This window comes from Cyprinodon tularosa, unplaced genomic scaffold (genome assembly GCF_016077235.1).
Source record: "Cyprinodon tularosa strain WSP-4 unplaced genomic scaffold, ASM1607723v1 ctg638, whole genome shotgun sequence".
Lineage (NCBI taxonomy): Eukaryota > Metazoa > Chordata > Actinopteri > Cyprinodontiformes > Cyprinodontidae > Cyprinodon > Cyprinodon tularosa.
Genome location: NW_024039383.1, coordinates 490,271 through 515,387, shown reverse-complemented (window position 1 = coordinate 515,387; position 25,117 = coordinate 490,271). Strand labels below are relative to the sequence as shown.

The 25,117-nt window shown below is 38.8% G+C and overlaps 1 protein-coding gene across 2 annotated transcripts in view; it reads left to right on the top strand.

The window, feature by feature from the left end:
- The window catches only part of tp53bp1 (tumor protein p53 binding protein, 1), a 29,759-nt gene that overhangs the window by 411 nt on the left and 4,231 nt on the right, over positions 1-25,117 (top strand). Inside the window, exons 1-22 of one of the 2 annotated variants that reach the window (XM_038308454.1) lie at positions 6,449-6,563; positions 6,761-6,985; positions 8,125-8,203; positions 9,072-9,156; positions 10,079-10,146; positions 11,390-11,473; positions 11,623-11,680; positions 12,102-12,271; positions 12,356-12,479; positions 12,567-12,661; positions 12,736-12,917; positions 14,064-15,024; positions 16,415-16,531; positions 17,523-17,711; positions 17,783-17,849; positions 18,664-18,753; positions 20,743-21,004; positions 21,355-21,423; positions 21,506-21,658; positions 22,335-22,555; positions 22,808-22,978; positions 24,676-25,073. In XM_038308454.1, coding sequence (XP_038164382.1) covers positions 6,806-6,985; positions 8,125-8,203; positions 9,072-9,156; positions 10,079-10,146; positions 11,390-11,473; positions 11,623-11,680; positions 12,102-12,271; positions 12,356-12,479; positions 12,567-12,661; positions 12,736-12,917; positions 14,064-15,024; positions 16,415-16,531; positions 17,523-17,711; positions 17,783-17,849; positions 18,664-18,753; positions 20,743-21,004; positions 21,355-21,423; positions 21,506-21,658; positions 22,335-22,555; positions 22,808-22,978; positions 24,676-25,073 — 3,823 coding nt within the window. In that variant the 5' untranslated portion in view covers positions 6,449-6,563; positions 6,761-6,805. Of the gene's footprint in view, positions 1-6,448; positions 6,564-6,760; positions 6,986-8,124; positions 8,204-9,071; positions 9,157-10,078; positions 10,147-11,389; positions 11,474-11,622; positions 11,681-12,101; positions 12,272-12,355; positions 12,480-12,566; positions 12,662-12,735; positions 12,918-14,063; positions 15,025-16,414; positions 16,532-17,522; positions 17,712-17,782; positions 17,850-18,663; positions 18,754-20,742; positions 21,005-21,354; positions 21,424-21,505; positions 21,659-22,334; positions 22,556-22,807; positions 22,979-24,675; positions 25,074-25,117 lie in introns of those variants that run through there. The other variant, XM_038308455.1, reaches the window with a different exon arrangement.

The following is a 25,117-nucleotide window of genomic DNA, read 5'->3' as shown; positions in this document are numbered from 1 at the left end:
ATATTTGATTTTCATTTTTGCAGAGAGAACACCTGGTATCTATCTGTCTATCCAGCCATTTGCCGGCGTATTGTTGCCTCACAGGATGTCTCCACTTAATGAAATGCCGGTCAGCATCGCTGCTGTTGTTTTTTTCTGGAGCCAGGCCCTTTGTTTTTGTCTCATTATAAATACCTTCATAGAGATTACAGCTATTTACAAACATCACTGACATTTTTCTTTATCATAATAAATGAAGAATTGCATTTGGAAATATTTATGGTGGGATGAGGAAAGAGAAGTTACAGAGAAACCAGCTACTGGTTTTAATCATTTATAATGAAATCAAAAAGTTTTTATGTTTATTTTGGTTATTCATTGAAATAAACATTTAAAAATACAATAAAAATAAAGCAATCATATTTAAGCAGTAAATTCATTTAACACAGAGCCATGGCCGGATCTAGACAGGGGCCAAAGGGGGCCAGTGCCCCTGTAGACCATGTCCTGGCCTTCGTTATGGAACAGACTTGGTTACTGATAGGTCCTTTGGATGTATTTTTTTTTCTTTACAAATTCTGTTTAATTATCTAAAAACAATAAGGTTATAGCTTCAGTGGAATTGAGATAGGATCCCAGTTTTCCTCTGCTAAATGTTTTTTTCCAAAACAACAAAAAAATACTCTTATTTTTACAGCTGAATTTATCAGTTTTTCTTGAGTTCGAATTCATATTTTGTACAAAAAAACAAAAAAAATTTTAATTTTAACTTAAATTAAGTGAAAAATATGTAAAATTCCTGAATTCTGGATGTATATTGACCCAATAAGACATAGAATTGTAATTAAACCTAATTAATTGAATAGAATTTTCACTTCATGCAGCTATCTTAATATATTTGAATCTCTTGCTCTGTTTTTTTTTTTTATTTCAAGCTTTTCTGGGCCCCCATGGAAACACAAGGGCCCCCTCCTGTCCAGAACTGCCCCTGCACAGAGTGCTTATTCCTATTTATATTGATAATTGTGTTACACAGTCATCGGACACTAAGGTTTTTATAGAAATAAATAAGTACTAATCATAAAAACAGATTTTACTTTAAAGGTGGAAAGCTGGTGTACCGTGTAATATATACATCCAAAGCTTTGTAGTTTATTTTTAGGGTATGGCAATAATGTGAGGTGACATGGAGGCAATCAGTCTCTTCCAAGAACAAGTAGATTAATACTAAGGTGAAGCAGGAGGTAGCATTTTATTTAGTCAGTGTGCACTGGTACCATATTGTGCTTAATAATGAAGCATTTCCATCAGGCTGGTAAGCTTTACTTTGATTTGAAAACAGGACTTTAGACCTCTGATCATCAGTCTAGTAATTTTTTTCATAAACCCTTTTAGGACAATGTTAATCCTGATTCAGACATCCTGATTCAGTTGCGGCAAGCTCATGTCCTAGAGTCCTATTTCCTAAACTTCTGACTCCAACATCAGTCCACATCTTTTGACTCTCTCCCAACCGTTTAATTGTGCTTTGATTAAAACTTATTTTAGCTATCCCTTTTGCTATTGCATTTTTTTTCTTACTACATGATATCCTTCCACTCAACTTTCCAATTATACACCTATATGCAGCTCTCTCTGACTTGTCTGATTGTGGGTATCTGTTATCAAGTCCACAGTCTTCCTAATGATTGTGTAGACCATAACATAACCATAGTTGTATTGTTATAAGTCATTAGTAACTGTCAAAAGTAAATGAAATAAATGTTTCAAATTTGTTACAGCAAAGATGCTAACTAATATGAGTCTCACTTTACTATGTTTAATCTACTGCATTTATAAATTAGCTGCTTCTCATGATGAAGTGAAAGTTGTAGAAACAAACTGTTGATTTTTGAGGTCACATAGCTGTTGTCTCAGAAGCTCATTACTTATGTATATGTTGCCTTAGAGTGGTTTTTGAAGCAGAACAGAAACGCAGAAAAGTCAGATTTTTTCTATGTCCACCTTCTAGGCAAAATTAAGTACAGGATTTTATATTTATGAATATAACACAAAAATGCAGGAATGTCTCAGTGTTGAGCCAGATGAATAAATTAAAACCCTCTGTTTTCAAACACCAAATTTATTTGGGTCAGAAGCTAAAAATTCTGTTTAGGAAGGAAAAGCTGTCTATTCTGAAAACAATTTTAAGCTGCATATCTTCAAGCTACAACAAGCAAAAAAAAAAAAAAAAAAAAAAACTGGAAGTGAATTCAAAATTTAAGGCATTTAAACATAATAGCCATAAGTACTAATGAGCAATTTATTACTCCAGATGTCATAATTTTTATCCTACTGGCAGCCATGTATGATTTTAAGCCTAGTTTTGGTGCAAATATTTGATTTTATGAGTTGAAATTCCATCTTGTAATGGTATTATTGACTTATTTCTTATAACATGGGGCTTAGAAACATGGAATTTAGGATTCAGATGGTATTTAAAATTTCTCTAATCCAGAATTCAAAAGCCAAAATGGCTGCCTTAGGCATAAAACTGATGCTACCTAAAGCTAGCTACTTAAATCTATAAAGTGTTGGTTTCTATTGGTATTAATTTTAAGAAGCTTAAAAAGCCTATCATTGCATATTGAATATATTGCATATGCAAACTGTTGTCAAAGAGGAAAATCAGGAAAATACCACACAAAGTGTTTTTTGCTGCTCTATGAAAGAGGCTGAATTAGCAAATTCTTATGCTCAGTTTCCAGTTTCATTAAGCAATAAAAGCTGGTTGCATTGTGTGTATCGAAAATGCTGTAAATGCTATAAGTGGCTTATTTATTTAAATGCAAGCTGGCATAAGAGCCATTTATCAGTTTGTGGTCCCCATGCACATTCTTTTGGTTTGTGAGTGCAAGTCAGATTGTCCTGAGGAAACTGAGAAAGCATGAAAACTCCAAACAGAGAGACCATGACCAGGATTTTAACCACTGACCTTCCAGTGATGTTGCAAACCTATGGAGACATTTAAACACTATGTAACCTGCAGACAAACAATATTGTCATCCTGCTATTTCTTTGAAACCAGAGGTTGCAGACCAGGACCTATACAATGTTCAGCAACTTGAAATGACCTTCTCAGGGAATTTGATGATGTGCTGCCATGAACGATGCTATCATATTTCTCTCAAGATATACCCTGCCACATAAAACGTTCCTCTCTAGTCACTTTGAAAGGAAGCTATTAATAAATTAACTTTCTTGTTGGAGTCTGTAAAAATATCCTGAATCATAGGGACAAGTCCCATGGCATTGTTTAGTTCATCTGGATCATTTTACAAACCCCATATGTACCACGCCTTCCAGGCAGCTTCAGTCAGTCAGACGATAACTGCTTTTTATTGTCTCTCCCATAAGAAGCCTCTGTGATCTGCATGAGCTTTGGCTGCAGTGTTGCTGGAATATTGGGTCTCCATGGAAACACAGGCTGTGAAATAATGATGACAGAGTCGGGGTTATATATGAAGTGATGCTTAAGCCTGCGTGCAGAAGGCAAATTACAAAATGCATCTAATCTAACATCTGAATTAGCTCACATGCACACTTGGGAGGCAATAGATCTGTCAAGATTTCAACATGGATATGCTATTTTTACTTTAAGCTTAGAGGAGGTCAATGATTTTAAAGCTGCTGGTATCTGTCATGGGGCTGCATGGTGGTGCATTGTTTTAGCACTGTTGCCTTATAGCAAGAAGGTTCTGGGTTCGATTTCCAGCCTGGGGTCTTCTTGCATGTTCTCCTTCTGCATGCATGGGTTCTCTCCTGTCACTCCGGCTTCCTCCCAGAGTCCAAAAACATGACTCTTTCGTTGATAGGCCTCTCTAAATTGTCCTCAGGTGTGTGCAATGTTGTACGTCTTTGTGTGCCTCTGTGTTGCCCTGTGAAAGACTGCCGACCTGTCAAGGTTGTACCAGCCCCATTGTGACCCTGATGGAATAAGCAGGAGAAGATGGATGGATGGATGGATGGATGGATGGATGGATGGATGGATGGATGGATGGATGGATGGATCTGTACTCTGGCAGAAGCATTTTTATTAGAAGAAAATATGTTTTTTTTTTATAAATCTGCCATTAAGATTTATGACACTCGTAATATTGAAAAGGTGCGGAGGTAATATTTAAAGCTTGCTATAATGAGAACAGAGAGGAAATGTGTAGCTCCCTGCTGAGGGTAATTTCAATGCGGGATTTAACCTATATCTTATTTTACCCGAGTCCTTCCACACCCCGCAGGGACCTTATGGAGGTCTCCCATATCCCCCTGAGGAGTTAATGTCCTAGATTTCTATTTTACTTTACAAGATTTATCCAAGCAGGTGCAGAACTCTGCAGCATATTGTGTCAAACCTTGAAACGCCCTCACATTAAAAATGACAATGGACAATAAAGATATTAGCTAAATTAGAGTTTACAGAAAGGTCAATCACCAAACCATAGGTTTACCACATGGTCTGCACATAATGAAAAAAAGGAAAAGATAAAGAATCAGTTGGAGACTGAAAGTGTTTCTATATTTGCTAAAAGTATATTTGAGATCTTTTGGCTTAATACTTTAAAGTGGCCTCAGTCTGCAGGCCTTGATGTTTTTTGTGGGTCTTATCCTCTGAATATTTGCAGTATTTCATTTCATCTAATAGCTGAACTCATGTCAAAAATCTCTTGAAGATGAAGATGAAGAAGAGGACTGAAAACAAGCAAAATGAAAAAGAGGAAAGAGGACCCAAAAATATCAAACACTTAACAATGGAGCAGACGTGGAGATAAGGATGGTTCTTTTCAAGGTGATGCTTAAAGATTATAGCTCATTTGAATGCCTTTGTTGAAACACTATTTTCTAAGTTATTAAATAAAGCTTTCAATACAACAATTTGGGGCTGCTCGGTGATGCAGTGGGTACCACCGCTGCCTTGCAGCAGGAAGGTTGCAGGTTTGATTCCCAGCCTGGGATCTTTCAGCATGTTCTCCCTGTGCATGAATGTGTTCTCTCCAGGTACTCCGTCTTCCTCTCACAGTCCAAAAACATGACTGTTAGGTTAATTGGCTTCTCTAAATACTCCCTAGGTGTGTGTGTGTGAATGGTCATTTGTCTCTGTTTTGCCCTGGGATGGACTGGTGACCTGTCCAGGGTGTACCCCGCCTCTCGCCTGTAGACAGCTGGAGATAGGCACAAGGACCCCTCACGCCTGCGCCTGGGATAAGCGTGACGGAAGCTGGATGGATACAACAAATATGTATTTGTAACAAACAAAGGGTGTTTCTTTTGCCACTTGCAGTTAAATTAGCACTTGGTTTGTGTTAAATCGTCTCAGAGTCAGACATTTGTGTCTTAAACTATGATATTGAAATACTCATTACTATTTGAACAGCAAACATTATTTTTATAAACCTTGGGAAATGATTATCCGACTGCGTAAATATTTAGTTTGGATACTTTAATAAGATATACAACAGGGGGAGATTTGTAGGGATGAAAATGCAGGGATGGAGGCTGAGGTGGTTTCTTGCAGATTTGATCATTAGAGAAATAACTAACCCAGGAACACAGGAACCATATTAAAAGGGTAACACAGGGCATTAGGAGGGAATGAAGAGAATCCAGTAAAGAATAACTGCAGAGGAGGAATATATATATATGCCAAACAGAACAATAAATGGATTAAACAACTGACTGGGAGTAGGTATGGACACAAAAAACTAAAAGGGAGATAACGGAAAGGAGAGTGGCACAGAGGGGAACAGAGAGTAATCAAGAAATAAAACATGGCTTAAATATAACTAGAAAGTGACTTAAATGACACCAAATGGAAATTAAACTAATACCTTAGAAAACACAGAATGACATAAATCAAACTGAAAACTTTAACAGAACCAAAAATCCAGATCAGGAGATCATGTAAAAGGAAACATAACTAATTCTACGACCTTTGAGGGTAAGTAGGGTCTAATCTAGTTAATATTTGAATCAGACACAATATGATCATATACTGGTAAATATTCTCAGTCATCCAGGTCATAGTCAAAAAACAATCCACTGGACTTGGTTTCCAAGGTTTGAAGACATTTCACTTCCCATCCAGGATTCTCATATATATATATATATATATATATATATATATATATATATATATATATATATATATATATATATATATATATATATATATATATATATATATATATATATATATATATATATATATATATATATATATATATATATATATATATATATATATATATATATATATATATATATATGTATATATATTCTGGCTAAGTATAATAATAATAATCATAATCTTATTAGTATTAATAATACTAATACCTATCAAAATGACTCCCTAAATAATGTGTTTATTCTTAAAAACCTGACAACCATTGGACGCATCGCGGATTTCCTTTGTTTTGTGACATCACTACCAGTGAACCAATGACATCGCTTATGTTCAATTTTTACCGCGACACGGGCAGCTCGAGTCAGTGTTTTGACTTCTAAAGCGAGGATGTGAGTCGATGTTTTTTTTTTGGAATTGAGCTTTTTAGGTAAGTAAACCAGCTTGGAAGCTATTTGCGCTTTTCTTTCCTGATGGCATTATTTTTTACTGGGATGGAGAAGCATGTTTAGCTGTGGGGCGGAGCATTAGCCATTAGCTTATAGCTAGTGCTAACGTGCTAACAGCGGACGGTCTGAGGTAGAAGCGGCTGGGTCTGGTGTCTGAACATGTCCCTCTTCGCTCTAGCTCACAACAACAACCACCCCCATCTCCTGCCCTCGGCCTGAACTCATGGATCCCGGTGGAAGCGAACTGGACTCCAGCCTGCCTCAGCCGGAGAACCCGTGCCTGATCGTGGAGGACTCTCAGCCGGACAGTGTCGGTTTGGAAGACGACCCGGAAAGCAGCTACCGGGCGCTGCTGGCCCGCCGCCTGTCCAGCCTGCAACCAGCCGCCCGCAGCCCGGTTCTGGTGAGATACATCTTTCAAAACAACCGTTTAATTTCTAAGAGATGGGAGATAAATACTAAAGTTCAGGTTGAGGCCCTTATGAAAAGCAAGAAGAGTTAATTTAAAGAAACTAAGTTTATTATAAAATCTTAAATGAGAAGCATTACCAATATTCATAAATAAATCAAAGTTTAAAATTATTTTCCAAATTTCTTTCATAGCCATTTCCTCACCTCTTGTCTGTAACCTACCTTAAGTCCTTTATAAGGTATTATTACAATGACGTGAAGAGCTATTTATTGAACAATCATATGTAATGTATAAATAATAGATGAAAACATTAAATTGATGCCATTCTTCCTTGTTAGTAGATTTTGTAAACCATTCTTGTACAAGGTGCCCTGGTAAAAAAAAAAGGGGGAAAATATGTTGCCAGGACCCAAGATGTATGTTCACTGTAGTTAAATTCAAATTCAATAAAAAATAAAATCTGTGTTGATCCCAAACGGATGAATAAATTATGTAGTAACTCAGTTTTTTTAAAAGCAAGTTGTCATATACATAGTGATAGGGATCTTTTGTAGTGCTCTTTCTTGTTGTTAGCCTGCTCTACCAAACCCAGTGTGTGCTATGTTATGTTCTATGCTATGTGCTATTTTTCTATTTTCAAATGACATATGTGTGCAAAATTCAGTTTTTGCATATTTTGTGTACTTCCATTTGATTTGCTACCACAGAAACAGTCCAAGTTTTTTTTTTTTTTTTTTGTACATTATATTTATGCAGAAGTAGACTAATTTGAGGAATCATGGATTTCTATGTTCTCTTTGCCCCGTCTTATCAATTATCCGTCTGGCCCTACTGTGCAGTATAGATAAAAAGATAACAAGCATTTTAAAGTTTTGCCCCCTTGCATAGCATGCAGTAGACATCTGGTAAAACCAGTGGAGGGAACACAAAAACACGATCTGTGCTTGTGACAAATACAAATTTTAATACATCAGAAACACCACAGGTATTATTCAGGTATTGGATGACTTTTGAACTCGGTACTGCTTCCAGTTGGACACTGATTAATTTTCGACAGCTTCACACTATGTTTTGAATTATTCTTTACTGCTCTGTGCTTTCAGACTAAATGTGTTTTTTTTTCTCTCCAGGAACTAATATCTTCCCCACCAGGAAGCAGATGCTCCCAAACGGACAGCCAATCAGGGGGCAGCAATCAGGCTGAGCCAGGTCAGTGCTTTTTTGTATGACCAGGATTTATAGCACCTTCCCTGATAACCCATTTGAAGAATTTGAGTCATATTTTTCTATACTAGCAACATCTCTCACACTGAAAATGTTTAGACAAATCTGCTTAATATTTGGATGTTTATTCTCATCATGATGGAAGTGCACCAATGAGGACACAAATCATAAAAAATCCAACCTGGAATTTTCCAAACAGAATGTTCACAAGCAAAAAAGCTCCTGGGAGAATGTTCTATGAACAGATGAGACAAAATGTAGCTTTTTATCAAGGGTTATCATCTCTATGTTCACAGACAGAAAAAAATGAAGCGTATCAAGTAAATATCACTATCCTTACTTGTGAAGCATGGAGGAGGTTCTGTTATGTTCTTGGGCTACTTTACTAAATCTGCACAGGTGAAATCTTAAGACTATGAAGAGATTCTAGACAGAAATGCGCTGCCCAGTGCCGGAAAGCTTGGTCTCAGTCTCCGATCATCAGAATAATGACCTAAAACCCTCAGCTTGAAACACCCAAAGTTGTCTAAGAGGAAAACATTGGACTATTCTGAAGTGGCCTTCTATGATCCCTGACCTACATTCTATTGAGCATCTTTAGAAGGAGCTGCAAGATTCTGTCTGGAGAAGGCATCCTTCAAAAAGGAGACAACTGGAGCAGTTTGCTAATGAAGAGTGGACCGAAATACCTGCTGGGAGCAGCAAAAGTTTCATTGACAGTTACTGGACTAGTTTGAAGTAGTGATTTCACCAAATAGGGAGTTTATACAATCAATAGTAGTTTATCAGTTTCACTCCATTTTCATAGAGTTTAATTGTGTAATTGTTAAAGATATTTGTTTTATTTGTGCAGACATTGTGGCCTCAGTGGACCCCAGCTCACCCCTGCAGGAGGAGAGTCAAGTCATCAACATTTGTCCCCCTCCAAGCAAGAAAACGTATGTTTTCTCTGGAACTCAATCTGTTTCAAGTTTCCAATGATGGTTTTGAGTCACATTCAGTAGAAATGTTGGGTTGAAATCTTTTAAAACTTGAATAAAATTAAACAAATTAGGGGAGGACAGTACTGTATATGAATGGTCTGCCACCTGACTAATGTTCAAATGTTTTTTGTTTTTGTTTTTTGCATGCTTTTCAGTTTTAACTTGGATTTTCAGCATGATTACATGATTAAATAGTCATTATGACACGTTTAAAAGCATCAGCAGCACAACTTTTCTATCTATTTATTTATTGAGTTAAAGCTCTAGTTTGGTTGTTTTGTTTCTGAGATTCATTTCCAGTTAGATTTGCTTTTTGTCCTCTGCCTGAGAATCAAGTAATACCAGTTACTGGTGACATCAGGACAGTTCATCCAGTCTGTTAGAAAAAGGTTGTATATGCTATCTTTGTTATCAGTAGGACATCTAGGGCTCCCACATAGTGATGAAAAGCATAGAACTTGATTTGTGGAAAATATTTATATTTCTTAGACTTATTTCCCTATCCTCGTGCCTGAATGTTATGTTCTTCCTTTTTTGTCCTTTTATTCCTTCTATATTCCTTCCTTTCTTCCATTTTTTTTTCCTTTTCTTTTCCAGCTTTTATTGTCATAACACACATAAGTACAGAGCAACGAAATGAACTCACTGCATTTAACCCATCCCCTTGGGGAGCAGTGGGCTGCCATTGTGTGGCAGAGTCTTTGCTCAGGGAGCCAGAGTGGCAGTCTGTGGGAGTGGGGCATGAACTCACAACTCAACCATGATCCAAGTGCAATGCCCCAACCACTAGGCCACCATTCCCCTAATCCACCTGTTGTTTTAACCTCTGTTGTTCTACAGTTTCTTTCATCCATTCTCATCTCTCTCTCTCTTTCAGGTGTTTACCAGAAGACTTAGAAATGGACGCCGGAGCAGATTCTACCACAAACTGTGTTCAGTCTGATGGTGGGTCATCTTTATCTTTCATGCACAAACTTTAAATACACAAGTATGTCGGAAACAAAAAAAATTTTAGTTGTGATTACAGGGTTATTGAAATAAAGTCTAATAATTTAACTGGTAACTGGAGTATAGAGTAGGGGTGTAAATAATAATCGTTTTGTATCGATGCATCGATCCAGCAGCCGACGATCCGATGCATCGATACATCCGCAAGATAATCGATTCATGTTTTTTTTCCTCCGGTCTTTTTTTATCCATTTGCTCCTGGGCGTAATTCTCCCTCCCGTGCTGCGGTGGCGCTAAACCTATTTTGCCCTCCTACCTCGCTTCCTGGTTATACTCTTACAGCAGTGTGTTGCATTGAGCTTGACACAGACATTTTTAAATTATGCTCAATATTGAAGCGTGGTCTGTGCTACACGCTGTGGGTCTAGATACGGCCGAGGCGGCGAGGAAGTGGGGACGAGTTTAGTCCGACGACGGAGGGACATGAGGGCCAAAAAGAGCGGAGATCCAGGTGGAAAAAGGGTCCCAGCGTTCTCACGCACCTCGCTCTTCTCAAACTTCACGAGTTGTTTTCCGCAATTTCGGTCATAAAAACAAAACAAGCCGGCCTCCTGTCTGTGGTCAGCTACAATTTGGGAGAGGTGCAGCGGAGCATCTCTCAAGGGGGCGGGGGCGTCTGGAGCCGAGGTATTTCATTGGACTCATTGCACTGAAATAGTGCAGTATTTTTGCAGTATTATTTGATGCAACTTTTCTTCTTCTGTTATTTGCTGTTGTTTCTAAAAAAAAAATACATAACGATATTACAGCTTTCATTGATTTATTTCAAACTTGAAACTTTGTTTAGCTTGTAAGGTGTAAAATAAATAAATAAATAAATAACCGATTAATCGAATCGAATCGTGGTGTATTCTTGAGTATCGAAAATAATCGAATCGTTGGGTCAGGAAATCGATACTGAATCGAATCGCCATGATGGATGTGATTTACACCCCTAGTATAGAGACTCCTTCAATCAGTCAAAATGTTCTTTCTAGAAATTCTAAGGTGGTATATTTTTTTTTCTGGTTACAATTTTGTAAAAAAAAAATATTTTGGAAACCTTTTGCCATCTGATAATTAATAAAAAAATTGGTCAGCTGGTTAATCGATCAGTCGATTAGCCAGATAATCTTTGGTTGCAGCCTTGTATACAAGCTGGGTTATTGAAGGTAATAAAAGATAATTGTTTGTTGTTTAGGGGGATCTTCTCAATTTGCATTTCTGGAGCTTTCTCAGACTCAGGACCTTCAAGCTGACGAGGACGTTGGGCATCGCTCAGAAAGTAAGAAGCAAGAAGGGAAAAAAATGTTATTTCCTTTGGTATCCCATTATTAAATGAAAAAGAAATGTTTGAAAGTTAAACGTCATTTCTGTCATTGTCATTTGTCTCATTTCTGACACAAATCCAACATCTACCATTTGTTATCACAGAGCAGCAGGGCGCCGGGACCAAAACGCTGGAGAGTCAAGACAACAACAAAGCCGTGAGGTAAATGTTTAAATAAATATATATATATATCTTTATATATATATATATATATAGATAGATAGATAGATAGATAGATATAAATGTTGGAATATATAAATGTTGGAATATCATCTAGTCTTTGTTTAGATTACATGTTAATTGCTATACTATAAAGAAAATTATCCTTTCTATATTTAATTCCCCTTTGTGATTAATAAAGTATTTTTGAATTGCATGTTCATTTATGTAATAATGAAAATAATTTTGGTTATTTTTGAGAGCTTAGATAGTTCAGAGCAACAGTCATCTGCAAAATTTAAGATGACATATAGCTGTGATACATTAATGATCAGGCGCAAACTAAACAGCACAACTTTTGATCCCTTCTAAATCTTGTTCTCAATTCAGTCCTATCTTTTACCTTTTAACTTGTCTTTCACAGTTCCGAGGTCAGCTCCAGCAGCTCTCCAGAGTCTGTGGTTCAGGCAGGCCGCCAGCTGTCTGCCCAGGTTCTGCTGCATTCCCAGAACCTGCAGGCCTCTAAAGAACCGGACCACCAGGACTGTGAGATCCTTTCTTCACAGGAGGACCTGTTTGATGGTGACAAGTCTGGTAAGTTAATGCAGCGGTGATGTTTCTGCAGTAAGTGTGTGAAGCTGTTAGTAATCCCCCATATTCCCCCAACCCTAATTCCAGGTGCTGTTGACAGCACGGTATCTGAGCCTGAGCCGCAGGCTCAGCCCACCTCCACACCAGCCAACACCCTCCGGTTGCTGCATCTGTCTGGACAGGGAACACTGGTGCAGGAAAGTCTTTCCCAGTAAGTCACAAGGTGTTGATTCACTCAACAAAAGAACCCAAACTTTGGAAAATGACTATATCTGCTTCTGTTTGCCTGTTCTCCTAGGAGCTCCATTGATTATATTGCCCCCACCCCAGACAACTTCACCCACGCTCCTTTAATCGTTCCGAGCTCACCTACTGAAGGGGAAAATGAAGCCGGTACGTGACTGAATTTAACTGAGCAGGTGAGCAGATTAAAAACAGCACTGATGTATCTGCTGTTTCGTGTGCAGAGGAACCCATGGACACCTCACTTCCACCAGAGGAGAAACGGGCCGCAGCAAAGGACGACCCAATGGAAACAGAGGCAGCATTGAGACCACACCCTTCTACCTCCGCTCCTGTGTCCCAGAATTCCTCTGGTTTGGGATCAGATCAACCTCTCTCTGTACCGTCCCAGCCGGAGTTCTCTCATGTATGTACCGCATTACTCGTTGGACCTCCGTTGGAATACGACTTTTTATAGCTTCATCTTTGAGCAAAGTTAGACTTTACATAGTTTAGCTGATATTTATCATAAACCAAAAAGATGAGAAACTCTGGTAGTTTTATGTAAAATAAATTACTTTTAATTGCATAACAGGAGCCTTTTTCTTTCTCTTTTCATGAGACTCATTAGTACATTTATTTTGGTACAATTCATTTTAAATCTCTTTAGTTTATTATTTCTATAATGTTTAGACTGTATTAACCACGGTTGTCACCAGGCTAAACTTTCAGGTTTATATCGACACCATGGAAAATATTTGATATCATGGTGAGAAAATGACCGATAGTTAAAGTCATAAAAAAAAATGTAAAACTCACCTATTTAATCTCACTATGGAGCATGCTTTGTTTTTATTAGAATCACAGATGCTATTGAAGTAAGCGTTCAAATAAGCAAAAAAATAAATTATCCCAAATATAACAATCATGAAATATTTTAAGTTTGCAAAAGTGTTATTATTTTAATTTGCAAACATCGGAGATAAAAAAAAAAAATGGCATCACTAGTAGGTTTCATTGTATTTTTGTCATGTTAAGCTTGACATTACTGAGCATGAATATTTGCAAACATTAGTAGTAATTCTGTACAACTGAAATTCTCAAAGTTGTCAACTTTCTATTTTTTGTGTGTAGCAGTAACAGGAGCTGCACCACAGGAGAGGGACTAACAATGTAGTTGTCAGCAGATCTAATTTGATTAAAAAATAAATAAATAAACCTGCAGCTAAGTTGCATCAAACAAGTAGCACAGGAGAGATTAATGATTCAAGATAAATACGTCATGCAGGAGGAAGATTCATGTAATCCAGTTCTGGATTATGACTGTTAACGGGTTTTACTATAAGTCCTCAGTTGAGTCTTCAGGTTCAGGATAATAAGGTTCTAGAGGAAGACGGTTTGAGTTAATATGATCCAGACTTAGAAGCTTAAAACAATCAAGCCTTGATCAATTCTAGTAATGAATGGAATCACAAACCTGGATTTTGTTTTTACTACTATTCCTCTCATGATTAATCTTTGATAGTGTGCTGCAGATGTAGTTTAATAACCCAAACCCGTGTCTGTGTTTCAGGATGTATTTGTTCCAACGCACAGCCAAGCAGCTAATAAGAACTCCTTTCCGGTGCCTTCAGAGACACAGTCTCAGCTCCGGGAATCTACTTCCTTCACTGCACCGCTGCAGCTTTCCGTGAACACTGAGAACAGTAATCCACTTGCTGTTGAGGAGGACAGTCAGGCCACGCAGATAGAGGAGCTGGAAGAGCGGGCTGGTGTTGACACCAGTGAACCTGTGAGCTCATGTCCTGTTCAGGAGAACCTGAGTAACGCTGTAAACACAGAGTCAAAAGCTGCTGAGTCGTCTAACCAATTTAGCCAGACTGAGCAGAAGTCTGATTTGCCACAGGAGTCGGACAGGCAGAAACAGGCAGAAGCTAATTTGAATGTACAAAACGTGAATGTAAATGAAATCAGCAACACTAACCACTCTGATGTGACCGTAAACAGCTGTGTTCAAGAGACTCCCTGCACCATCACTCCCTGCAGTTTGCCTTCACAGTCGGTCATATCCCCAACCTCAGCTGTCGATAGCGGTTCTGTTTGTTCGAAAGGAGAAATGGCTAAGAGCCAACCTGTAGGACATCAGCAGACAGTGGCCAGTAACAGCCTGATGGACAAAAACAGAATGGATGGGCAGGTGGAGGAAGAAGAGATGGTTATGGAAGAGGAGAACACAGGCAGTGCCTCAGGAATAGCTCTGGTCCTCTCCCAGAGTGAGCTGATGTCTCCTGAGCCCATGGAGGAGGGGGAGGACAGTCAAGACAACATCGTCGTCGTGACAGACAGTGAGAAAGATGACGCCTCGCGTTCACAGACCAGTAAATCCAATCCTATGGGTATCACCTCTAATGGCCACCAGCATGAGAACCAGGAAGAGAAGGCAGATGCAACTCTGGATCGGTCGTCCCAGGCTGAGGGCATGAGGCAGGAAGCAGATGGAGTCAAAGACAAGAGCCTGAATGACAGCTCAGGAGGTGAGCACTGCTTTTATTAGGAGGAACCAGACTGTGTGGTAACTAGGGCTGTGCAATATGTCTGTATATGGATCAAGATATAAGCTTTTCATATCACTAAATATCAATAATTATTGTTTTAATTTTACCTATTTGAAATAAGGACCAAGGGAATCTGAAATTTAACTCTAAACTTCTATGAAAACAAATCGACTTTCATCCTTGGCTGATAGTTTGAGCGTCTTACTTTCATCTGTCTACATCATCCAGAATGCTTTGCAAGTCTGGATTGTAGTGCAATGAAATTATAGATTATTTCATCAGATGTATATTCCATTGATATTCATCATGTGTCTTACAATGTTATTGTTTCAATGCCCAGCTGTATTATTAACCTAAAGGTGATGAGAGCATAGGGATGGCTGCATTCACATTTGAACTGATATACCAATCTGTGTTAGCTCTCCATGGTACCTATTTTCTGTACCATACTAACTTTATTTTCCACACTAGGCTTATTTAACTGGAGCAGACAATGCAGCTCTCTCACCCATGGTTATGGATGGAGTCGTTTACCGATGCTAACGCTGTAGAATACAGTTGTATTAACTAAATGTTTCATGAAGTTACAAATATTCCCTCATCTGGCCTTAATTTGTGTCTCAAATACTGCAGCAAGTTTAATTTGCTTCACATTGTAAAATGTGGAGCCATGCTGTTCAATGTTTTTTGTTAGCCATGCCTACTTTGTTTACCCATGTTATCACGCTATGGTACCATGAAATACTGAGTTCATGTCCAGAGGAGCAAATCGGCCACTATTAAAACTCCCTCTGTATCACAATTATATGTTAGGAACCTGTACAAAAATGACCAGCAACCATTTAAAAATGATAAAATACAGTTTAACCAGCCATCCATCTTGATTGCTCTTTTTTAAATATGATTTAAATAGGATTCCAGCACCAGGTGCGATGAACAGATGTGGCGCCATCTGCTGGCAGAAGCTATGCTTCATGAAAAAGCTTCAGCTCAGTGTGGTGGAAAACCAAACAGTAATAATGAAATAACCCCATCTACAGTAACTAAGTTCTAATGATTCCTCCTGAACCCTATCAGAACATCAAAGAAAAAGAAAATTCTTATTCTTACCAAATGTAAACAGACAGAGCATAATGCTAAGAAATTTATAATTTAAATAAATACAAAAAAGTCGTAGTCTAAAATTTTTTTTATCCAAATGAACTCAATTTAAATCAAACACAAATTTCTTGATTAGTCTCCTGGATTTTTCGCAGCTTCGACTGCAAACCGTTGGCTTCATCAAATCCTCTTGAAATATGATTGGTAAAATCAGAGGTTATCATAATTATGTATTGAATTTTCAAACCTCTGCTCTTCTCTATTACAGATATTTCTTTCCACTTCACACTTCCGAAAGAGGGGGAACTGATTGGTCCCTCGATCGGCTCCACGCCCCCTCTGATCAACCAGCTGAAACAGACGCTCCGACACAGCACGCCCATCGGTAGGTTAGGAAACAAAAAACTTTGCCCACGTGATTTAGCATCTTTTTTACACATCCTGTCAGTGTTCATACTGAACTAATATGATTGAGCCAAAAAAGATCCTGACAGCAGGTCAAGATGTAACATGAGAACATTTAATAATGACTTAGATAGTGCCTGCTCACATATTTGATCCTCTTAGTTGTTAAAAAAGGCTTACCATCCTGAGAATTTATGTTAGAGGAAAGGTTTGCCCTTAATTTAAAGGATATTGCTTAAGATTCATCACAGATCATCTTGAGGAATAATATGTTTTCAGGTAATTAAATGTTTGTAGTTAGCGCTAACCATAACTCTCTCTAACCTATATGGGCATGCAATGGGGGCCTGGGGGCATGCCGGCCTATTGGTTAGGGCAAATGACTTTGAATCATGAGGTTGTGAGTTCGATCTCCCACTCCCACACTCCTCTGGGTCCCTGAGCAAGACCCTTAACCCCACACCTCTCCCCGGGCGCCGCACAATAGCAGCACACTGCTCCCCAGGGGGATGGGTTAAATGCAGAGAAGTAATTTGCCTCTGGGATAATTAGAGTATATAAAATTGTAAAGGAAGATAAGTTCTTGGAGCTTCTTTTATGGCCACCTTTGCTTCATCATTCATTCAATACATCATGCAGTTGTACATTTAAGGTCTTTCTGTCAAATTTGGAACAGCAGCCTTCAGCAGAAACACAGTGAACATTAATAATGTCCAGCTGAAAATTAGAAATTTAATAATGAATAGGCTACCTTAGTAATGTTAAAATAATCTAAGAACTTGACTTATAACAGTAACATGCAGATAAGAAATTTAGTACTGTTCTGTTGCTGACTAAAAAGATAAGGCATCAGGATCGAATGAACCTGCCTGTCAGTCTGGTTTAATGCGGTTTAATCCCTTATCTTGGTTTTGTGAAGCGGGCTCTGGATAGGCTTTTGAGGTCCAATGTTTATTTTTGCTTTTATGCAGAGATCCCTCCCTTTTCTGAGAAGACAGACACTGTGGGCGACGCATCTTCGGATGTTGTAGGAACAGCCGGTAACGTGTCAGAGGAAGGAGGAGAAGATGTGGCTGATAAAGAAGATGGGAAACTGAGCTTGAGGATGAAGCTGGTGACGCCTGTAGAGGAAGGCAGCTCTGAACGCTTCAGTCTGCAGAGTGAGAACCTATTTCCAGCCAAAGATAATGAATGCTCCTATTACCTTTTCACTCACCCAACTTTTCTTTAGAGCCTGCTCTGTTGGAGGAGGATGAATCGGTCACCAAGGCTACGACTGTTTCCCCTGCTGTTACCAGGTAACGAGGCACTCTGACCCTGACATGAAATCCTTCATAAAAGAGCTTATTTCTAATCACAGGAACAAAAGGCAGAACTCAGATTAACATTAAGGTTTGAGTACTAAGGAGAAATAATTTATGTTTCCTAGTCTCGATGTCTTGAATTTGATTTCAGGATGCTTTACTTCTTGACAACAAGCCTATGCTTTTGTTTTATCCTCTTCCCTTTCACTTCCCTTAAATTCTTCTTTCTTAAACACAGTTCTTTGACATTTTTTGAAGGCACAAATATCCTTTTAAAAAAACACATTTTAACCTGTTGGATAGCTTTTTCAGCTGTTCATATTTATGTTAAAGCCCCTATTTTAGTTTTATTTAACATGTCCATCATGTTATTTCTTTACTCAAATGTATTGTCTTAAGATGCTTCAATATTTTTTATCTTAATAGTTCTAAACTTAGAATTTAAAGGCTCAACATTGGAGAAATTCTTTCTGTTAAAGCAGAAAAGCAGCTGAAAAACTCCAAGCCAGGCTTTACAAAGATTTACCCACACATTTCTTATTATTTTGCTTAGTATATTATTTTTTTGCTGTGGAGAAATGAAACAAGGATGTGAGATGGAAAAAGACTCAGTTTTTCTGCACAACAACGTCTCTAAATAGTCTCTAGATATTTTTGATTTCTGTTCTGTTAGTCTGGGGGTGAACATTTTTTTTTTTTTTTTTTTGGCAGAAATCGTTTAGCTCCAGTTTTCTATGGCTGACCTGAAGCGTTACCATTCAAAGAAGCCTAATCTGAACAATAATGGGATTATTGTTTTTGTTCTCAGCCCCTCAGTGTTTACCCGTGTTCGGCAGGTGCACCGACAGCAGGGGGCGGAGGAGGACATTCTCTCTGGAAACAACACCGCGGCTGTAAGGTAAGAACACGTTTGGTTATAGCATCATTTACTGTCTCCTGTTTACATCTCAACACCAGGCAGCAGAGCTGTTCACCTGGACTATACCTCCTCCACATCATTACATTTATTATCATTTAAGACTGAATTCACTTCAAGTGGACCTTGCAATATTAAGAGTAAAGTCAAAATCCCAGCAGCTCTATCTCAGACTGTTCAAACCTCTGTTGACGGGTTAAATGTTCCAGTTCATGACACAACATTTAGGAAAGACTAAACAATTCTGAAGGAGAAAGATATATATATATATTTTTTTCCTACAAAAGTTGACTTGGATTTCCAAACTGCCGTCTGTACAAACCACAAGATGATTGGCGTTTGGAAAAACAGAGACACTAATGGGCAGCTCTATGTTTGGACAAGTTCAGGGGTCTCATTTATTAAGCTTGCGTTTTCAAAAATTAGAGCTTTGAATCTCGTAGATACTAAACCATCAGATCCATGCCATCCGTATTCACAGGTGGAAAATGTGAGGTCAGTGCACACAACTCTGATGTAGAAAAAAGGAAAGGGTGCTGGAGGCATGGAAACATAAGTGAACAACCCCGGGTACAGATAGAATTAAAATTTATTCATGAGTTATAGGTATAAGTCATTTCCATTTTTGACATGGGCAAAAAATTGTTTAGGCTTCATTTATAAAGATACAAACTAATCAAAAAAAGATTAGGAACCATCTGAACAAAATGAGCTGCTGTAGATGAAACAACCATTTTTCCCCATATTAAAATGGAAGGCGGTCCTACAAAGAAGAAGGTTTGTCACTTGGTTTGTTGTTGTTTTTTATTTCACAGTAGAGTGAATGAAAGAATTTTAATCTGTTGTCTAGTTTTGCACTCTGGAAGCTTGGATATTACATACCTTGTAAATACCAGTTTATGTTCTGACTTCTAGATCTTCATATGGACTGCATTCTGTTTGTTCAAGAGGGAGACTTGGATTTAAATGGCTTTTCTATAGTCTTTCAAATAAAGACCTGAACACACACAATCTAATTTTCCTTTCGATCTGTAGATCTGACTAAAATAGACCTGGGGTCTATTTTAGTCGGATCTACGCAGAAATTCAGCTGCAATTTCATGAGTCTGGCAGGAAGAGAGATGATATTGCAAAGTAAAACACTTCAAAAGAAACAAAATAAAATCTGTTAAGCACACAGTGAAACAGTCGGTTTGGAGTCGCACATTGTGTATATAGCAAGCTGGACAAATTTGTGCAAAGACAGTCAATGAAACATAAAAAAGAATACACATGATAGGAGTTAAGGAGTCCCACAACCTTTATTGCTGCTTTTTCCTTTTCTTTAAACGTAGTTCCCATTATTTTTTTGATATAGACCTATAAAAATTCTCTATCTGTTCTGGTTTGAGATGCTGCACAGACTCATAAAGTCACTCTTTGCTTTATAGCTGCGACAGTTGTTTTTTAAATGTATTTATTTCTAATAACTTTTCATCATCTGTTCAAGTCAAATGTGGGCAATTGTATAAATTTGTGTGGCATAGAGAGAGAAGTGAAAAAAAAATCTACACAGATCTGCTCACCCTGTCTAGTCGGAGCCTCTCTATAGTGTCACATAAGTTGTATCCGGCCAAAAAGTGGTAGTTTTACTACATCGTGTCTTTGAACACCTCAGTGCCACCTTAGAAAGGATGAATGCACATTTTATTTTTCCCTATACAGACAAATCCTGTATGACTGACCATCCTACAGAAGGTATACTGATGAGCACAAAAGGGTTGATAATCCTTATTTAGTCCTGAGGTTGGATTTCGTTTTACACATCAGCTCATTACTTTGTGATGATTGTGGTGACTGGTGTAGGATCTTTATCAAACTTAAATTGCTTATTTTTTACAAAATGTCAACAGAATAAATACATATGACTGGGAAGCATGTGACAAATCTGTTCTTCTGAAGACTCACGTGTATCAATGTTTTTTGTTTCAGGGGGAAACTGTTTGCCTCTCCACGCAGCAGCTCCTCACTGGGCTGTAACAGCCTCCCCAATAGCCAGTCTGAGCTGTCGCAGCAGGATGAGTTGTCAGCGCCGCAGAACAGCCTTAAAGATACCAACATTCCTGCAGGACCACCTGAGAAGACGCAAGAACCATCAGAAGCTCCAAATCTGCCTCCTCCAAACAGCGTGGCAGAGAGGGAGGCTTCCCAGAAGGCATCTGAAAATGCCACCACTGCTACTCCCTCCAGCAAGGTGTGTCAGCAGCATGTTAGTTTAGTTTACAGGTTATCAGGCACAGACTTTTCCACTGCTAATAGGTGTTGAGTTGTATGGCTATAATGTTGTTTTTCCTGAAACCAAGCAACGAAAAAACATCTCGTATCATGAAAAGATGATGATGACTAGTGATTTAATAAAGGTGGTTCCACAAGGTGCTGTACCTGTTTGGTTTTATCTTTATTTACTAAAGCAGAGTAGCATTGAATCTGTGGTGTGTTTTTGTTTGCATGTGCTGAGAGTTGAATTTTTTTTTTTTTAAATGAAAAAGCCCAAATCTAGCTGATGTGGACCCGTCATAACTGCTCTGTTACTGTGCGTCTCAGTCCCAGCAGCGGAACGTCTCCCAGCAGACCAGCTTCGATGGGCTAGGCCTGCGTTCTCCTCCTGGCCGGGTAAAGACAACTAAGCCTTTTTAAATAACAGGAAGCTCTGCTTGTGTCTCTGACTGTTTACACTCTGCTCCTCTGTCTAAAGAGTGAACCAGAATCGCCATCATTTAGAAGAACCGCGGCGCCATCCCACCGTAGACACGTCCGCACCATTCAGGAGGTCCGGACCACCATCACACGGATCATCACAGACGTTTATTATGAGGACGGCAGAGAGGTGGACCGCAGAGTCACAGAGGTAGAGAGGCCTTCTGCTCATGTGAAATGTTTTTTAGACCCATTACACTGCAAAAAATAGAAATCTCAATAAGTTATTTTTTCTTAAAATAAGTGTGTTTTTCCTTGATTTGAGGAGGTAAGTAAGACACTTTGCCAATGGAACAAGACAATTTCCTTTTAAAATAAGAAAAAACTATTTTATCGTCTTATTTCAAGTAAATATTATCTAACTATCTTATTTTAAGAGTATAAATACTCATTCCATTGGCAAATCATCTTATTTACCTGCTCAAATTAAGGCTAAATATACTTAATTTAAGCCATTTTTTACTTATTTCTGGATTGTTTTTGCAGTGTAGGTCTACACTTTAGCTGAGCGCATGTCTAATACTAATTCCTGTAATGATGTAATCTTAGTATTTATTTTACCCTTTTGTTCTGTTATTAAGGTGGTTTTATTTTGTCTACATATTGTGAGAATCAAATAATTGATTTATTTTCATGTTTTGTCCACATCTTTATCAGGGATAGGTCTGTAGGTTGCTGATTATTATAAACCTGAAAGAAAATTGAAAATATTTTTTTACTTACTGGAAATTTAAAAACTGTATAGATGAATAAATCAGACAATGATTGAGATCCTTGTCCTGCGGCTGAAGAACGTCTCTATGTTGAACGTGTTCTTGTGTTTTCAGGAGAGCGACGAGCCCGTGGTGGACTGTCATGTGTTGGACAGCGACATCTCTCCTTGTCGCACAGGTAGCAGCTCAGTGACCTCCGGTGACCTCGGTGACATCAGCTCCCCGTCCTCCAAGGCTTCCAGCCTACATCACAGTTTTGGAGGGACGAGCAGCAGCATCAGCTCGACCAGGCCCGACTTTATTATGCCGCCCAGCAGAGGGTCGAAAACCGTCAGGTACCACCTGAACCGACCCTCCTCTCCGTTTGCTTGACCTGCCTGTAAGGTGTGCATGCAGAGTGGTCGTTCCTTCACTTTCTTCTGACTTTTTAACACCCTGATTTCCCAGTGATTCATTGACCTTGCTTGGTTCAGGTCCAGGTTGTCACAGGTTTCAGTCTGGGTTTTTTTAAGGCGTTTAAAACGCCCCCTCAGACCGATGACTGTGTAGTCTGACCGACTCCGTTCATCCCCTCTGTGTGTCTGCAGTCCCAGGAGGGGAGGTGGGCATCCACAGAGGGGTCACAGGGGTCACAGGGCAGGGTCAGTGGTCACTGTGGGCAGAGGCGGCAGCACCTTTGGATCCCGGGCCTTCGTCCCGCTGTCCCCCAGAGGAAGGTCTAGAAGGGGCCGGCCCCCATCCCGCTGCTCCCTGTCCAGGTGAGTCCTTCATGAGGCTCAGCCCATATGAGGAGCCAGACTGCTTAGACACTTACGGCCTTCAGCTCCTCTGCTTTCCTACTTTTTACTAACACTCTGTAGTTGAGCTTCTCACAGAACTCTTTCTCATCAAATGTATATTTGTTTTTGTTTTTCCTGAAAAATAACAACCAAAAAAAGCCAAAGAAAAATATGTGTTCTTTTTTTTTTTCTTCAGTGTCACAAAAGCAGTTTCCATTTATAAAACCTAAAAGCTGAGATCATGTTTCTCCTTCATAGGCTTACAGAAGCAAAAACATGCCTTAATTGGCAACATGAAATCATAGAGAGCTCCCCTTAGATTACTTAAAATTAAAGAATATAACTTTTTACAGATCATACACCGTTGCCTTCAGGCTGAAAGAGGGGAGGGAATTATGTTGGATTTTGGAGACGCACACAGACTACTGCAGGGTTCTCCCTACAAAACAGGCTTAACAATTCTTAAACACTAACCATAGTCCTTAAAATCTATAAATTTAAAATACAAAACAACTCTTAAAATAAACATTAATTTCAATTAATGTCATTACAGTATTCAGCCAGTGAATTTGAAAATAAGCAGTATGATGCCAGTTATGTTTGCTATTAGAAAAAATTGACATAAAGTGCAAACAAGTAACAAACAAGCTGGCTGATTTATAAAAATTCACCGATTACTACCATATGAGCTCCAGGTTAATCATCGGCTTAAAGGCTTCAGGGATTCTGAAATCAATAATTCTCTATAAATATTTGATTTAAGGCAGTGTGATATATTTAGAGTATTTATTGTTTGGTTTTGCTTTTAACCCATGTTTGCATCTCAAATGCAAAAGCATACATTGGCTCTCTATAGTACAGAGAGCCAATATGTGTGTTTAGCACATTTAAGGTGGATGTTGTACAGGAAGCTCTAATGAGGATCTTTGGGTTGTCCACTGGTGGTGGTTAACCGGTAGAGGTTATTCACTGTCAAGAAACACCAAAAAAGCTACAGATATAAAACAGAGGCCTCAAGTTGATTTTAATAGCAACTTAAAAGCTGTCATTAGGTGTGTAGTATTGTTATTTTTTTTAATGTAATAATTTAACAAATTTGACTTCCTTAATAACTTGATAAAATTGCACACTTTATCAGCTGTTCAGAAGCACATTTTCCCAACTTTCTTTATAAATCCACTCCTGCAGTAGTTAATAAAGGAAAAAAAGGCAGTGTCTCTGAAATAAATAAATCTTCCTCTGATTCAACATTGCTTTATCTAAAAAAAAAAAAAAAAAGTTTTAAAACCTTCTGTTTTTTTTTTCTTTTTAAGTCCTTGTTTCCATTTTTGCCTCAACTTAAACCAAACCGTCCTTATAAAGCCCAGAAGTTTGGCAAACTGGGGCTTTTATATAATCATCCAGGTGGATCATTTTATACTTGGAACAGATGTATACAAGACCTTCTTTATGCACAGTATATACAGGCCAACATTTATACATCTTAATGTTGTAACACGGATTATATTAGTGTGACTATGTCACTGAGTGTCTGTCCACAGCGGTAGGTGGTAATTCAGCAGGCTGAATGTGGAACCGTTCAGGTTTAGAGGGAACCACTGAGGGGTTTTAGGGTAGCTAGAGAGCTGAAAAGTTGTACATGGGTTTAGAAGACCTCTGCTTCTTTTTTTTTTTAGGGGGGGTGGTGTCGGACCACTGCAGAGGCTCGGTGCTCACTCCCAGATCCACTCCTCCTCGGAGGATGAGCCCTACACCTGCATGCTTCCTCCACGCCTGCCCGTCAGCCCCTCCGACCCTGAGCCCCTGGGTCGCTTGGATTCCCTCAGGTCGTCGCCAGAGGAAGCCATCTTGGCTGGCAGCAGCTTCGTGGGCCTGCGGGTTGTCGCTAAGTGGTCCTCCAACGGCTACTTCTACTCAGGACGCATTATGAAGGATGCTGGAGACAGCAGGTTCCGGCTGCGCTTTGACGACGGCTACGAGTGCGAGGTGGCGGGGAAGGATATCCTGCTGTGCGATCCCATCCCACTGGAGACGGAGGTCACCGCTCTGCTGGAGGATGAGTACTTCAGTATAGGTGAGGAACAGGAGGAAGGCTCTCTGATTATTTTTTGTATTTTT